The sequence below is a fragment of the Hordeum vulgare genome, chromosome 2H (genome assembly GCF_904849725.1).
Source record: "Hordeum vulgare subsp. vulgare chromosome 2H, MorexV3_pseudomolecules_assembly, whole genome shotgun sequence".
NCBI classification, from domain to species: Eukaryota; Viridiplantae; Streptophyta; class Magnoliopsida; order Poales; family Poaceae; genus Hordeum; species Hordeum vulgare.
In genome coordinates this window covers 31,747,212-31,762,748 of record NC_058519.1, presented here as the reverse complement: position 1 = coordinate 31,762,748, position 15,537 = coordinate 31,747,212, and the positions used below count along the sequence as shown (strand labels likewise).

At 45.6% G+C, this 15,537-nt stretch overlaps 1 protein-coding gene across 5 annotated transcripts; it reads right to left on the bottom strand.

Moving 5' to 3' along the window:
* Positions 1 to 1,735: 1,735 nt before the first annotated feature.
* On the bottom strand, positions 1,736 to 2,988 carry LOC123424648 (fibrous sheath CABYR-binding protein-like). Of its 5 annotated transcripts, XM_045108292.1 has the most exons (3): positions 2,164 to 2,987; positions 2,105 to 2,133; positions 1,736 to 2,044 (listed from the first exon to the last, which is right to left on the bottom strand). In XM_045108292.1, exons 1-3 carry the CDS (start codon positions 2,461 to 2,463, stop codon positions 1,744 to 1,746), a joined length of 630 nt encoding a protein of 209 aa, XP_044964227.1. In that variant the 5' UTR covers positions 2,464 to 2,987; the 3' UTR covers positions 1,736 to 1,743. The 5 variants fall into 5 exon arrangements, with proteins under 5 accessions (XP_044964227.1, XP_044964226.1, XP_044964228.1 ...); XM_045108291.1 differs by having other exon boundaries at positions 1,736 to 2,036; positions 2,097 to 2,988; XM_045108293.1 differs by lacking the exon at positions 2,105 to 2,133 and having other exon boundaries at positions 2,171 to 2,987.
* Between the last annotated feature and the right edge of the window lie 12,549 nt (positions 2,989 to 15,537).

The following is a 15,537-nucleotide window of genomic DNA, read 5'->3' as shown; positions in this document are numbered from 1 at the left end:
CTCAATAGAGCAATTTTACGTCAAGTTACTGTTTTTGGTTGTAAGGGCAGTGAAAAGGGGAGGTTGAGGGACTCATCAAATTAACAGTGTTTATTTATGCTTATCACAAATGTGTTAGGATAATACCTCTATGCAACAAGACAATGCTGATCTGTGACTTCTTTCAAGTTTTAACTCGATTGATTTTTTTAAGCCTTTATATGTTTTCCTTCAGTCCCACAATATAAAGATCGTTTTTCAAGCTAACATAGCTTGAAAAACGCTTTTATATTATGGAACGGAGGAAGTATGTTTTTATCAATGAAATTATACTTGTCACAACCTATGTACTCAGGTTAGCGTATTTATTTTTGTCATGAACTATTTCTGCAAAATGTACCATGTCATTATTTGAGCTCATAAGATCTGGTAGTATAGTTCATCTCCTCTTTCACTTTATGTTTTCTAATATTTACTTTTCTGTAAAGCAGGCATCACAAGTAATCCTTCTCGTAGGAGAACTTTGTAAAACTAGGAAACATGATGATTTGAGCTACACATATTGGGATGAAATTTTTACCTCAAAGGTGATGTTCCTTTCCTTTTGTGCAATGTTTTATGCAATGTTTTGTCGTGTTGATTAAGACGATGTTGTCTAAACATTTAACCATTGTTGATAAAGAAGAACAGATTTGGTATGGCCTTCTTGCACATGACCAAACCTAGCTCGGTTAGCAAGGTGGTGTTCAAATCGGAGATTCAAGCTTGCCTCTCCATGTGCTTTATTGAGGTGGAGCAAATCTGTTGGTGACACCCAATTTGTCGTTGGTGCGATGCGGGAGGTAGAGCTCCGCGTGGCACTGAAGAAAGATTCCAACATGTCCAAAAATCAAAGGCGATGCAAGGGGCATAAAGAGGAGTGCCACATAAGAAACGATCCATGATGGGAGGGACACTTCCGAGGCAATGAGATGCCGACGTGAAAACATCTAGCCACAAAGAAGGGCGTTTGCTAAACAAAAATTCCTTTTAAATTGTTATAAATTTTAGTTTAGACCAAATGTTATAAAAACTTGAGATGTTATTGTGGCAACCATTGTGATAGACAAATCAATTTGGATAATCAAAATATTAAACTTATGATTATATGTGCGTTTCACGTGCACTCACAAAAGAAAACTTGTACGGTAACGGAACCAAGTCATCATTCTGTGCGCAATATATAAATCTGTTTGTATAGTAATATATAAGTATATCTTTGATACAGATGGAAACATAGTTTGGCTTCCAAAATAATACATGCGTCATGGTAATAACACTATCATGGATACACAAGGAAAAGGAATGTCATTGTCACGTCACGTACTCATCGCTCACCACCCAACAAATTTATTCGCATATACGTAGGCTACCAAGATTGATTGCTTTGCTCCCCATGGCGCGCGCGTCACGCACGTCTCCCTGCATGCATGGACCCACCGAAGCGCCCGCGACGTGCATGCGCGCGTTCTCCGGGCCGGCCTCACTGCCCGTCACCGATGCCGCCGCCGCCGCCCGCGCCCCCACCACCGCCGAATCCCCCGCCGCCACCGGCGCCAGCTCCACCGCCGAACCCTGCGCCTCCGCCGTGGCCGCCCCCGGCGCCGAAGCCTCCACCTGCTCCGCTGCCCGCGCCTCCTCCGAAGCCACCGCCGGCGCCACCACCTGCACCGCCGCCGCCGCCGACTCCCCCGCCGAAGCCTCCGCCCTTGCCGCCTCCTCCGCCTACGCCGCCGCCGAATCCGCCGCCCTTGCCTCCTCCGAAACCGCCGGCGGCTCCGGCGCCTCCGCCTCCACCAGCTCCACCGCCGAGTCCACCACCTCCCCCCGCGCCGCCTCCAAATCCACCACCGGAGCCTCCACCAAGACCACCGCCTGAACCGGCACCGCCTCCCAGACCACCACCGGAGCCTCCTCCGGCGCCACCACCGAGGCCACCGCCTGAACCTCCCCCCGCGCCACCACCAAGTCCACCACCGGAACCGGCACCTCCTCCAAGGCCACCACCTGAACCTCCTCCGGCGCCACCTCCGAGCCCACCACCTGAACCGGCGCCACCTCCAAGTCCACCACCGGAACCGGCGCCTCCTCCAAGGCCACCACCTGAACCTCCTCCAGCACCGCCACCGAGTCCACCACCGGAACCGGCGCCTCCTCCAAGGCCACCACCTGAACCTCCTCCAGCACCGCCACCGAGTCCTCCTCCGCCTGAACCACCTCCGAGGCCACCACCGGCACCGCTTCCTGCGCCTCCGCCGAGACCACCACCTGCACCACCTCCGGCACCTCCACCGAAACCACCACCTCCACCAAGACCACCACCTTTCCCAATGCCACCTCCGAGGCCACCGCCATGGCCGATTCCTCCACCGACACCACCACCTTTCCCAATACCACCTCCAAAACCACCACCCTTGCCAATGCCACCTCCAAGCCCGCCGCCATGCCCGATCCCTCCGCCAAGTCCACCACCACCACCAGCTCCGCCCCCACCTCCGAGGCCGCCTCCACCGCCTAAACCTCCACCTTTCCCGCCACCAAACCCAATTCCAACGCCGCCACCATGGCCGAGCCCTCCGCCAAGCCCACCCCCAGCACCACCGCCTCCTCCGAGACCACCACCTCCGCCAAGGCCACCCCCTTTACCACCACCGAACCCAATCCCGACGCCACCACCATGACCGATCCCGCCGCCAAAGCCGCCGCCTCCGCCAAAGCCGCCACCACCGCCCAACAAGCCGTCCTTCTCCAAGCGACGCGCCTCGGCGGCCACTCCGAGGGCCAACACCACGGCCAGCGCCGCGAGCGCCACACCCGACACGCGCCTCCCCATTGTAGCTAGCTCAGCTAGCTATGCCGTGCTCCACTCAAATCTCAGTAGTGAGTGATGCTCTGCTCTGAACTTGAAGCTGGAGGGAGGGCGTGCAGAGCCTTATATAGGGAAGCTCAAGGTAGGCCGAGGCCGGCGCAGCTCGTAGAGCTTAGAGCTTAGAGCTTAGGGAGTGGAGTAAATGCAGTTGGTTGGCGCGATGGCCCGCTGTCGACTCGATCCCCAATCTGCGAGCTGAGGTCGATCGGTGGGCACGCAGGAGCACGATGGCGGTGACCGGCGTGGAACATGGCGGCATGAGGGGGCAGTGCAGATGGCGGGGCAGTGGGTGGGTGACAGAGTGTAGGGGCGCCGCGGATTTCTTCGCCGGTGTGAGTTGACGGTGTGGTAGTGGTACTTGGGAGCGATGGCGACGTATCTGCCCGGAGAAGAGAACGAGCGTCTCGGTTGGCCGTGCCGGTGGGCGCATTTACGCTCCCGTCTGCGCAACCAACCAGCAGACCGCGCGCGTGCGTGCATGCATGCATGTTGCTGGTACATGGTGAATGTGGCTTGTGGAGTGGAGAGTACTTACGTGCGTTCATCAACTGGAGTAGATGGGAAACTTGAAAAGGATCGACGTGCTGCTGGTCTGGTCTGGTCTGGTCGTAGATGTACTACGTACTGTACGTCGGTACGTGGGTGCGTCTGTGCGTGTGCCCTGCGTTTCTCGTCGATCTCACGGCTCACATACAGTGATACAAACTACACGTACGTACGTATACTGTATGATGCATCTCCACCGTCAAGTGCAACGCATTATAAGTCATACCAGCTGTATGTCCGTGCGTTTGCCACGGAGCAATAAAATATATAGTCAAACAAATATAACATGTCCGATTCTTCTTTAATAGTAGTTGAATACCCTAGTTGAATGCCCGCGCATTGCTATGAAACAATCAATTTAGAGCAACTTTAGTAGAGTCATCGTGTTCTACTAAAGTCGTCGTATTGGCATCTTATAATACGTACGGAGCGCACTCCATAATAATTAATACACCATATATGTTTGAACGGAGAGTATATTTTAATTAATCATGACAGACAAATGAACTTCATAATGTGATGTCGTATTTGCAGATTTGGGGAAGGTGTGTTCATGTCACATGGCAATCACAACCTTATTTTTTGGGGGGCATGGCAATCTTTAAATACAAAATTGATCAATTCCCTCTTGAAGAAAAAGGTATTATCATCTGTGTAGTGAACACTCGTGCATCTCAATCCAAAAAAAACATGTGCATATTCAATTTTGCATTTTGTCCTTAGATAATAAACATCGTGTGTTCATTTCCACATACAATACATTCTTTTTTTATAGCTGGGGTAGAAATTTAGCCAATACAAGCAAATATGTCATACAAATTAAGTGTCCCTGATAGTGTAGGAATTAGGATAACAACGAGTTACCCGAGAATAATAAAAAACTACAAACAGCCTTATATTATAGATAACCTTTGCTATGACTTCATATGTGACATTTGCTTTGACCGAACATGTTCATACCGAGCACTATCAGTAACAAGATCATACAAAAATGAAACAACAACAAAAAAACCATGCCGTAAGAAACAACTATCATTCCCTACCGCGTCCGCATTATGTTACAAGGAGATGTATTGTAGGAAGAAGATTGTACTTTCCTGTGAAACATGCAAGTCTAGATAATGAGTAAACATACCGAGTCAATCAATGATTTCCCATGGATAAGAATCGCCTACTTGCCAACACCGTAAATAACCAATGGAAAAATAAGTCATATTAAAAAGAGATGCTATTATATTTTATAATAAAGGAGAAAAATAAGTATGTATGTTAGAATCATCGCCACGAATAACTTTGTGTTGAACTTGAAGTTGAAAGAATCTTGTGCACAAAATATAGAATGTAGAATTCACGGTTTTATTCACCCCAAAGCATAGGTATCCAATCCAATCTTCCTCAAAAAACTGGCAAGACGGTCACACTAGACTGCACAAAACCAGCGATAGCATGTATCACTGCCGCTGCTAGAAAAATGTGCATCACAATTACCCCTAAAATTATAAGAAATAATATTAGAACTATACACTCTCTGATTGATGTATATTTTATGCATATGCAACATAAAGAACGATTCTGTTATAGAGAGATATAAACCAAGGAACAGATTAGTAGTATCTGCATAGAAAATAAGTATTTCAAAAGTGGATAAACTAAAAATATACAGAAGACACTATTATACTTCAGAAGTAACCGAGGCTATGGTTTCTAATACTTTCTCCGTCACAGTTTAGAAGGCATGCACGTGTATGTAGATCGTTAATTTGATTTATATAAGATATATTGTTTAACATAAAAATTATATCATTAGAAAATAGAACATCTAAAGTTTCTAATGATATATTTTTTGTAATATATGTCCTCATTAAATTGATCAAATTGACGACCTAGATGCATGTGCCGGACTTGTAAATTGAGACGGAGGGAGTACTAACAGCTCATGTATCTTGTATAGGGCAGTATGTCAGTTTACTAGAACTATAATATTTATTTAATATGAGAGCAGACTTGAAGACCCTCACAATGCTGATATTAGTTCCTAATACACATGCATCAACTATACAGAGATGTTCTTTTCACAATCTGTACCAGTAACGGAGAAAGGAAAAAATAACCTGACTCCATGCATTAGCATTACAATACTCCCAAGTGTGAATTTTGTTAAAACATGCTCGTGTGGAGAATACAAACTAAGCTTCAATAATGAAGTATGCAGCTTGATTTTTACTAATACAGCTAGGAATTATCTGCAGAAAGCTACTACAAAAATATATTTCAGTACACATACTTTAACATATGACACACCTAATCCTTCATGGCAACGGCAATACAAATATATGAAATTGTCCATCGAGTAAGCTACTCATATTCAACCTGTTGGAATTAAATTGAAGAAAAACTCATTCATGAATATGCACAGGAACCTAGCTAGAGGACAGTTCAATATAGAAGCTGTAACCAAATATGTATATGTGCAAACTTACCATAATCAAACTGTTGTGCATCACTCTCTCACTCTCCTCGGCCCCGATCTCGATCCCGCCATGGCGCCGCGATGGGCTATGGAAGTAGCACAACGAAGCGGGGGGGAGGGGGTATAGCGCGATCATGGAGGGGAGGCGGCGCGACGGCGGATGGGAGACAGAAAGACGGGATTTAGGTGCCCTTTTCCGCTGAGGTCGTGCTCGATGTGGCCGTCCTCCACGATGGAGCTGACGAGGCGACGGAAGGGAGACAGGAAGACGGGATTTTAAATTTTTAAATTTTAAATAATATGTTAGCTCAGTCTTTTAAAAATATTTATAAAAATAAGATATGCACGCATACGTTAGGTATACGTGCGTTTGTATGAACGGGGCGTACGTACGATGCATGCATGCAAAAACGCATTGATGTGCGACCTTGGTACGCGACACATCTTCTCACCCGAGCCTTCGAGTAGTAGTACGCCGTGCTCCTTGTCAAAAAAAAAAAAAAACACTGTGAAGAAAGTACAGGTAGGCAGGCAGGCATCGAGCTGTGGCACAGTTCCATCACGCAGGCATTTATTGGAGCGGCATTTGGCAATAAATTTGGGCGCGTACCAAGTCGCCGAACCGACAGCGAGCTAGCTAGCTAGCTGACCCTCCACTGTTCATCGTCGAGACCAGTCTGCAGGATCACGGTGTTTGATTCAGCTTTAGCCCATTCCTGAGAGCAGAGCAGAGCTAGCTAGCGGCGCAGCGGAATGGTTTGGCCGACGGCCAGCCCTGTCGACCCCGTGTGCATTGCAGTGCACGGTGCACCGTCTGAACCCCGACGGCTTGTTTCGTACCAGTGCCCCTGTTTGGATACATAGACTAGAGTTAGTTTGAGTTAGTTGGAGCTCAAATAGCACTAAAGTATCCAAATATGAGGGTTAGATTGAAGCTAGTTGTATTTAACCCATCTAAAAAAACTAGCCCACCCAAGAGATGCTAATTGGAGCTAGTTTTTATGGGGTCCACTAAAAAGTCACTTTTCTTTCTCTATCCACCAGGTAATGACCCATTAAAAAATCATTTTCCTCTCTCCATCAAGTACAACTATTGTCAATCTAACCCTATCATCCAAACACCTCTTTGACTAGAGTTAGTTTAAGGTTAGTCATGAGCTAGAAACTAACTCTAACCTCTAGCTAAGTTAGAGTATCCAAACAGGGCCAGTGTATTTTAGGAAATCAGTAGAGATTTTTCCTATCAAACCTTTAAATCCACACATATTCCATAACAACATTTGGTTCTAGGATATTTAACATGTTTTGTCTTCTTATTTTTTTATAAATTTTAAAATTCTAATGCATTTTTCTCAATACACAATACACTATCCATACCTAGTGGATTGGGGATAAATAGAAATTTAAAGAGATTAGATGAAGGTTAACGTTTCATTCAATTCCTGTAAGGATTATCCTCATTAATGTGTTTAAAAACCCTAGTACCAAACAAGGCCTGAAAGGGCTTACGTAGTCGGCGTGCATGTGCGTGGCTAGCTTGCCAATTGATGGAGCGATGAGGCGTACGCACATTCATTTTCAGTGAAAGGAATTGGAGGAGTACGTGAATAGTGCACGCCGCTTGATTGCTGGGAAGGAGACACAGGCAACAAGGCATTTAATCCCCGGCACATGGTGATGGCGGGTCTCAGGAAATCCGCCTTGTAGCGCTGCATGGTCAGATTTGATCCGCTGAGAGCAAGTACAATAAGGTGACATAAGCAGATTATAAGGATTAAAATATTATATCCTTACTTAGTTGGAGAAGAGAGAAGGAGAGAGAAAAGAAGCGGGTTCTTGGAGCAAGTACAATAAGGTACAGTCAGCAGGCTGTAAGGATTAAAATACTATATTTTTGCTGAATTGGATGAGAGAGAAGAGAAGAGAGAAGTGAAGCGGGCTCTTCCTGAAGAGCCAGCTCTAGCACGTGCTCCTAGGTGCTTTGTGAGAATGAAAGGTGAGCCATATATGATAAAATCAGTACTCTTTTGTAGCTAACTATTGTATAAGCTAGCTATAAGGTGGGCTATAAGATGGCTTATAGCCAGCAGTTGGCTATACTATTAACCATGCTCTTGGTGAGTAGCCAGCTGCAGCACGAAAACCAAGACACTTTGTAAGATTACAAGGTGAACCAACTACTACTAAAATAGTACACATCTAAAATTTATTATTGTATATGTTGACTATTAGGTTGGTTCTATATGACATGGCAACTCCTTATAGCCGATTGTTGACTGTATTATTAACCATGCTCTGAAAGCAAGCAGAGGGTGTAGGTGTTCGTATAGCCTCGGTGTTCACACACGAACAGACACCGCATGCATGTATACAGGCGACCGTATACATGGAGAATGCATACGGTGGCCGAGCTCCATGTTTTTCTTTAGTGAAAAGACCATTTTACAGACCTGAAACAAATCTTCCCCGCAAAAAAAAAAAAAGACTTAAAACAAATCTGAGTAAAAACTATACAGAAGCACGTATTTGTAGCATACGCGTACGATCTGTCCGTACGTGATGTACACGAGGGTTTTTCCCTTCGTTGTATCTGGCCTAGGTTTTGTCTTCTTTGCAGCCTGCAAATAATCGAATTGGTTAATGAAACCTTACGCGCTACTTGAAGGACATGTATATGTATTTGTAGAAAACAATTGATATTTTTTGAAACTTTTAAATAAACTTTGATCTTAAAAAAACAAGCTTCCTGAAACCCGTCCTCTATGTACTAGTTGAAGGCACGTGCTTTCGCATGTGCATTATTAATTACAATTTATGCACAAACAAGAAAGAAAAAATCTATATAAATTGACCACTTTTCACATGAATAGTTCTAGCTTGGCAACCTCGTGCCGAGTTACAATGTCCTGGTAAATTTTCACTTTCTTAAATTGCCAAAGTATGTCAAGAAACTTCTGTTAGCATGTAATTTACGAACCTGCAGTCAACATTCACATAGTGGCAATTCATGTCATGGGATCATATTTTGTTCACAAAATGGTTGTCTCTATGCATTCTACATCACTTGGATGTAGAGGGAATGCAACCAGGGGCTGGACTAGGATTATTAAATGGTCACATATCCAAAAAGAATTGCCCAAACTATGCTATATATTTTCGTATATACATGTATATGCATTGTAGTATCCTTTTATGTGTAAAATAAAAATAGGGAAAAACTGTGGCAAACAACCGTTCTGCTCATGCCTTCTCTCCATGGCCGAAATGTTGGGGAACGTCGCATTGAAAATAAAATTTTCCTACGCGCACACAAGATCTATCTATGGTGATGACCATCTACGAAAGGAGAGACTGTATCTACATACCCTTATAGATTGCTAAGTGGAAGTGTTAAAGAACGCGGTTGATGTAATGGTACGTCTTCGCGATCCAATCACGATCCGTCCCACGAACTCCCGATCGAGCACCGAACGGACGACACCTCCGTGTTCAACATACGTACACCTCGATGACGTCTCCACCTCCTCGATCCAAGTTTGTCCCCACATCTCTTTCCTTCTTCCCTTGGACGAATAGGCCCACTTGGGCTGGCCTCCAGCCCACCAGGGGCTGGTGCGCCACCCTTGTGTCTGTTTGGTCCCCTCCCGGGTGGGTGGCCCCTCCCGACAGAACTCCGGAACCATTCGTCAGTCCCGGTACTTTACGGGTAATGCCCGAAATCCTTCTGGAAGCCAAATGGATACTTCCTATATCAATCTTCGTCTCCGGAGCATTCCGAAAACCCTCGTGACGTCTGAGATCTCATTCGGGACTCCGAACAATATTCTGTTACCAATATCAATAATTCAACGATACCGAAATGTCATCGAACCTTAAGTGTGCAGACCCCGCGGGTTCGAGAACTATGCAGACATGACCTGAGACACTCTCCTGTCATAACCAATAGCGGGACCTGGATGTCCATATTTGGCTCCTACATATTCTACGAAGATCTTTATCGATTGAACCTCTATGTCAAGGATTCAGTTAATCATGTATGTTGTTCCCTTTGTCCATGGTATGTTACTTGCCCGAGATTCGATCGTCGGTATCTCTATACCTAGTTCAATCTCGTTACCGGCAAGTATATTTACTCGTTCCGTAATACAAGATCCCGCGACTAACTCCTTAGTCACATTGCTTGCAAGGCGTGTCGTGATGTTGTATTACCGAGTGAGCCCTGAGATACCTCTTCGTCACATGGAGTGACAAATCCCAATCTTGATTCACACCAACCCAACAGACACCTTCGGAGATACGTGTAGAGCATATTTATAGTCATCCAGTTACGTTGTGACGTTTCATACACATAAGGTATTCCTCCGGTGCCCGAGAGTTGCATGATCTCATGGTCATAGGAAGAGATACATTGACATGCAGAAAACAGTAGCAATAAACTGACACGATCACATGCTACGTTCATAGTTTTGGTCTTGTCCATCACATCATTCTCCTAATGATGTGATCCCGTTATCAAATGACAACTCATGTCTATGGCCAGGAAACCTTGACCATCTTTGATGAACGAGCTAGTCCTTAGATGCTCACTAGGAACAGTGTGTTGTCTATGTACCCACACATGTATTTGAGTTTCCAATCAATACAATTATAGCATGGATAATAAAAGATTATCATGAACAAGGAAATATAATAATAACCAATTTATTATTGCCTGTAGGGTATATTTCCAACATGAAATGCGGTTCTCTACGGACTGGCACTCGGTCATACGGGCCATGAAGCTTGTAGTTGGGTCAGCTCGCATTAGATATCCCGAAGAAGACGACAGTGGCACTCGAGATATCGAAGGAGTCCATGCAATATTTTAGAGCCACTCCTTGATCGGTGGTCTGATAACCCACAAGTGTAGGAGATCGAACAGTCTTCATGGGCAGTATTACACCCTAATTTATTTATTTGATACAAGAGGAGCCAAAGAATATTTATTGATCTTAGCGTTGAGTTTTTTATTCAACCACACGTGGGATTTCCTTGTGCAACAAAAGTTTAGTAACCATGCCCAAGGGGGTTGGAACACCCTGATGTCTTGAGACCACCCCCTGGCGTTTTTTGATTTGACTCCACCTCTATAAATCTCCAAAAATCGAGAAAACATTAGGGATACACCAAAAATACTATTTCCGCAATCGCAAGTATCTGTTCCCCCGTGATCCCATCTGGAACCCTGCTCCAGTGCCCTGCCTGAGGGGGGATCAATCATAGAGGGCGTTGCATCAACCTTGGTGCTTCCATGATGATGTGTGAGTAGTCTACCACCGACCTACGGGTCCATAGTTAGTGGCTAGCTCTCTCTCTCTCTCTCTCTCCATCTCCCTCTCCCTCTCCCTCTCCCTCTCTCTCTCCCTCCCTCCCTCCCTACTCCCTTGTTGGAAATATGCTCTAGAGGCAATATTAAAATGGTTATTATCATATTTCCTTGTTCATGATAATCATCTATTGTTCATGCTATAATTGTATTAGCAAGAAACAGTAATACATGTGTGAATAAATAGATCACAATGTGTCCCTAGCAAGCCTCTAGTTGGCTAGCTTGTTAGTCAATAGATGATCATGGTTTCCTGATCATGGGCATTAGACGTCATTGATAACGGGATCACATCATTGGGAGAATGATGTGATGGACAAGACCCAATCCTATGTTGGGAAACGTCGCATGGGTAACAAAAAATTTCCTACGCGCACGAAGACCTATCATGGTGATGTCCATCTACGAGAGGGGATGTGTGATCTACGTACCCTTGTAGACCGTACAGCAGAAGCGTTAGTGAACGCGGTTGATGTAGTGGAACGTCCTCACATCCCTCGATCCGCCCCGCGAACCGTCCCGCGATCAGTCCCACGATCTAGTGCCGAACGGACGGCAGCTCCGCGTTCAGCACACGTACAGCTCGACGATGATCTCGGCCTTCTTGATCCAGCAAGAGAGACGGAGAGGTAGAAGAGTTCTCCGGCAGCGTGACGGCGCTCCGTAGGTTGGTGATGATCTTGTCTCAGCAGGGCTCCGCCCGAGCTCCGCAGAAACGCGATCTAGAGGAAAAACCGTGGAGATATGTGGTCGGGCTGCCGTGGCAAAGTTGTGTCAAATCAGCCCTAAAACCTCCGTATATATAGGTGGGAGAGGGGGAGCCTTGCCTTGGGGCTCAAGGAGCCCCAAAGGGGTCGGCCGAGCCAAGGTGGAAGGTCTCCCCCCCAAACCGAGTCCTACTTGGTTTGGTGGGTGGAGTCCTTCTTTCCTTTCCCACCTCCTCCTTTTTTTTCTTTTCTCTTTGATTTTCTTCCTATGGCGCATAGGGCCTTCTTGGGCTGTCCCACCAGCCCACTAAGGGCTGGTGTGCCACCCCCAAGGCCTATGGGCTTCCCCGGGGTGGGTTGCCCCCCCCCCCCCCGGTGAACTCCCGGAACCCATTCGTCATTGCCGGTACATTCCCGGTAACTCCGAAAACCTTCCGGTAATCAAATGAGGTCATCCTATATATCAATCTTCGTTTCCGGACCATTCCGGAAACCCTCGTGACGTCCTTGATCTCATCCGGGACTCCGAACAACATTCGGTAACCAACCATATAACTCAAATATGCATAAAACAACGTCGAACCTTAAGTGTGCAGACCCTGCGGGGTCGAGAACTATGTAGACATGACCCGAGAGACTCCTCGGTCAATATCCAATAGAGGGACCTGGATGCCCATATTGGATCCTACATATTCTACGAAGATCTTATCGTTTGAACCTCAGTGCCAAGGATTCATATAATCCCGTATGTCATTCCCTTTGTCCTTCGGTATGTTACTTGCCCGAGATTCGATCGTCAGTATCCGCATACCTATTTCAATCTCGTTTACTAGCAAGTCTCTTTACTCGTTCCGTAATACAAGATCCCGCAACTTACACTAAGTTACATTGCTTGCAAGGCTTGTGTGTGATGTTGTATTACCGAGTGGGCCCCGAGATACCTCTCCGTCACACGGAGTGACAAATCCCAGTTTTGATCCATACTAACTCAACGAACACCTTCGGAGATACCTGTAGAGCATCTTTATAGTCACCCAGTTACGTTGTGACGTTTGATACACACAAAGTATTCCTCCGGTGTTAGTGAGTTATATGATCTCATGGTCATAGGAACAAATACTTGACACGCAGAAAAACAGTAGCAACAAAATGACACGATCAACATGCTACGTCTATTAGTTTGGGTCTAGTCCATCACGTGATTCTCCTAATGACGTGATCCAGTTATCAAGCAACAACACCTTGTTCAAATCAGAAGACACTGACTATCTTTGATCAACTGGCTAGCCAACTAGAGGCTTACTAGGGACAGTGTTTTGTCTATGTATCCACACATGTAAATGAGTCTTCATTCAATACAATTATAGCATGGATAATAAACGATTATCTTGATACAGGAATTATAATAATGACTATATTTATTATTGCCTCTAGGGCATAATTCCAACAGTCTCCCACTTGCACTAGAGTCAATAATCTAGCCCTCACATCATCATGCGAATTACATTGTAATAAATCTAACACCCATACAGTTCTGGTGTTGATCATGCTTTGCCCGTGGAAGAGGTTTAGTCAGCGGGTCTGCTACATTCAGATCCGTGTGCACTTTGCATATATTTACGTCCTCCCCTTCGACGTAGTCGCGGATGAGGTTGAAGCGTCGTTTGATGTGTCTGGACTTCTTGTGAAACCGTGGTTCCTTTGCTAAGGCAATGGCACCCGTGTTGTCACAGAACAAGGTTATTGGATTCAGTGCGCTTGGCACCACTCCAAGATCCGTCATGAATTGCTTCATCCAGACACCCTCCTTAGCCGCCTCCGAGGCAGCTATGTACTCCGCTTCACATGTAGAATCTGCTACGACGCTTTGCTTGGAACTGCACCAGCTTACCGCACCCCCATTAAGAATAAATACGTATCCGGTTTGCGACTTAGAGTCGTCCGGATCTGTGTCAAAGCTTGCATCGACGTAACCTTTTACGGCGAGCTCTTCATCACCTCCATACACGAGAAACATCTCCTTAGTCCTTTTCAGGTACTTCAGGATATTCTTGACCGTCGTCCAGTGATCCACTCCTGGATTACTCTGGAACCTACCTGCCATACTTATGGCTAGGCTAACGTCCGGTCTACTGCACAACATTGCATACATGATAGAACCTATGGCTGAAGCATAGGGGACGGTGCGCATATGCTCTTTATCCTCATCAGTTGCTGGGCACTGAGTCTTACTCAATCTCGTACCTTGTAAAACTGGCAAGAACCCTTTCTTGGACTGTTCCATTTTGAACCTCTTCAAAACTTTATCAAGGTATGTGCTTAGTGAAAGTCCTATCATGCGTTTTGATCTATCCCTATAGATCTTAATGCCTAGAATGTAAGTAGCTTCTCCTAGGTCCTTCATAGAGAAACTTTTATTCAAGTAATCCTTTATGCTCTCCAAAAACTCTACGTTGTTTCCAATCAGCAATATGTCATCCACATATAATATTAGAAATGCCACAGAGCTCCCACTCACTTTCTTGTAAATACAAGATTCTCCAACCACTTGTATAAACCCAAAAGCTTTGATCAGCTCATCAAAGCGTTTGTTCCAACTCCGAGATGCTTGCACCAGTCCATAAATGGATCGCTGGAGCTTGCACACCTTGTTAGCATTCTTAGGATCGACAAAACCTTCGGGTTGCATCATATACAATTCTTCCTTAAGGAAACCGTTAAAGAACGCCGTTTTGACATCCATCTGCCAGATTTCATAATCGAAAAATGCAGCTATTGCTAACATGATTCTGACGGATTTAAGCATCGCTACGGGTGAGAATGTCTCATCGTAGTCAACTCCTTGAACTTGTGAAAAACCATTTGCCACAAGTCGAGCTTTATAAACGGTCACATTGCCGTCAGCGTCCGTCTCCCTCTTAAAGATCCATTTGTTCTGAATAGCCTTGCGGCCCTCAGGAAGTACCTCCAAAGTCCACACTTTGTTCTCATACATGGATCCTATCTCGGACTTCATGGCTTCTAGCCATTTGTTGGAATTTGGGCCCACCATTGCTTCTTCATAATTTGCAGGTTCATTGTTGTCCAACAACATGATTGATAAGACGGGATTACCGTACCACTCTGGAGCAGCACGTGGTCTCGTCGACCTGCGTGGTTCGACAGAAACTTGAACCGGAGTTTCATGATCATTATCATTAACTTCCTCCTCAACCGACATCGCAACGACAGAGGTTTCCCCTTGCCCTGCGCCACCATCCAGAGAGATGAGAGGTTCGACAACCTCGTCAAGTTCTATCTTCCTCCCACTCAATTCTCTCGAGAGAAACTCCTTCTCGAGAAAAGCTCTGTTTTTAGCAACAAACACTTTGCCCTCGGATTTGAGATAGAAGGTGTACCCAACTGTCTCTTTTGGGTAACCTATGAAGACGCACTTTTCCGCTTTGGGTTCCAGTTTTTCAGGCTGAAGCTTTTTGACATAAGCATCACATCCCCAAACTTTAAGAAACGACAACTTTGGCCTTTTGCCATACCACAGTTCGTATGGTGTCGTCTCAACGGA

Excerpts from the sequence above, each read along its gene's own strand:
- LOC123424648 (XM_045108289.1), bottom strand. The coding sequence starts at position 2,463 with ATGGCGGCGGGCTTGGAGGTGGCATTGGCAAGGGTGGTGGTTTTGGAG.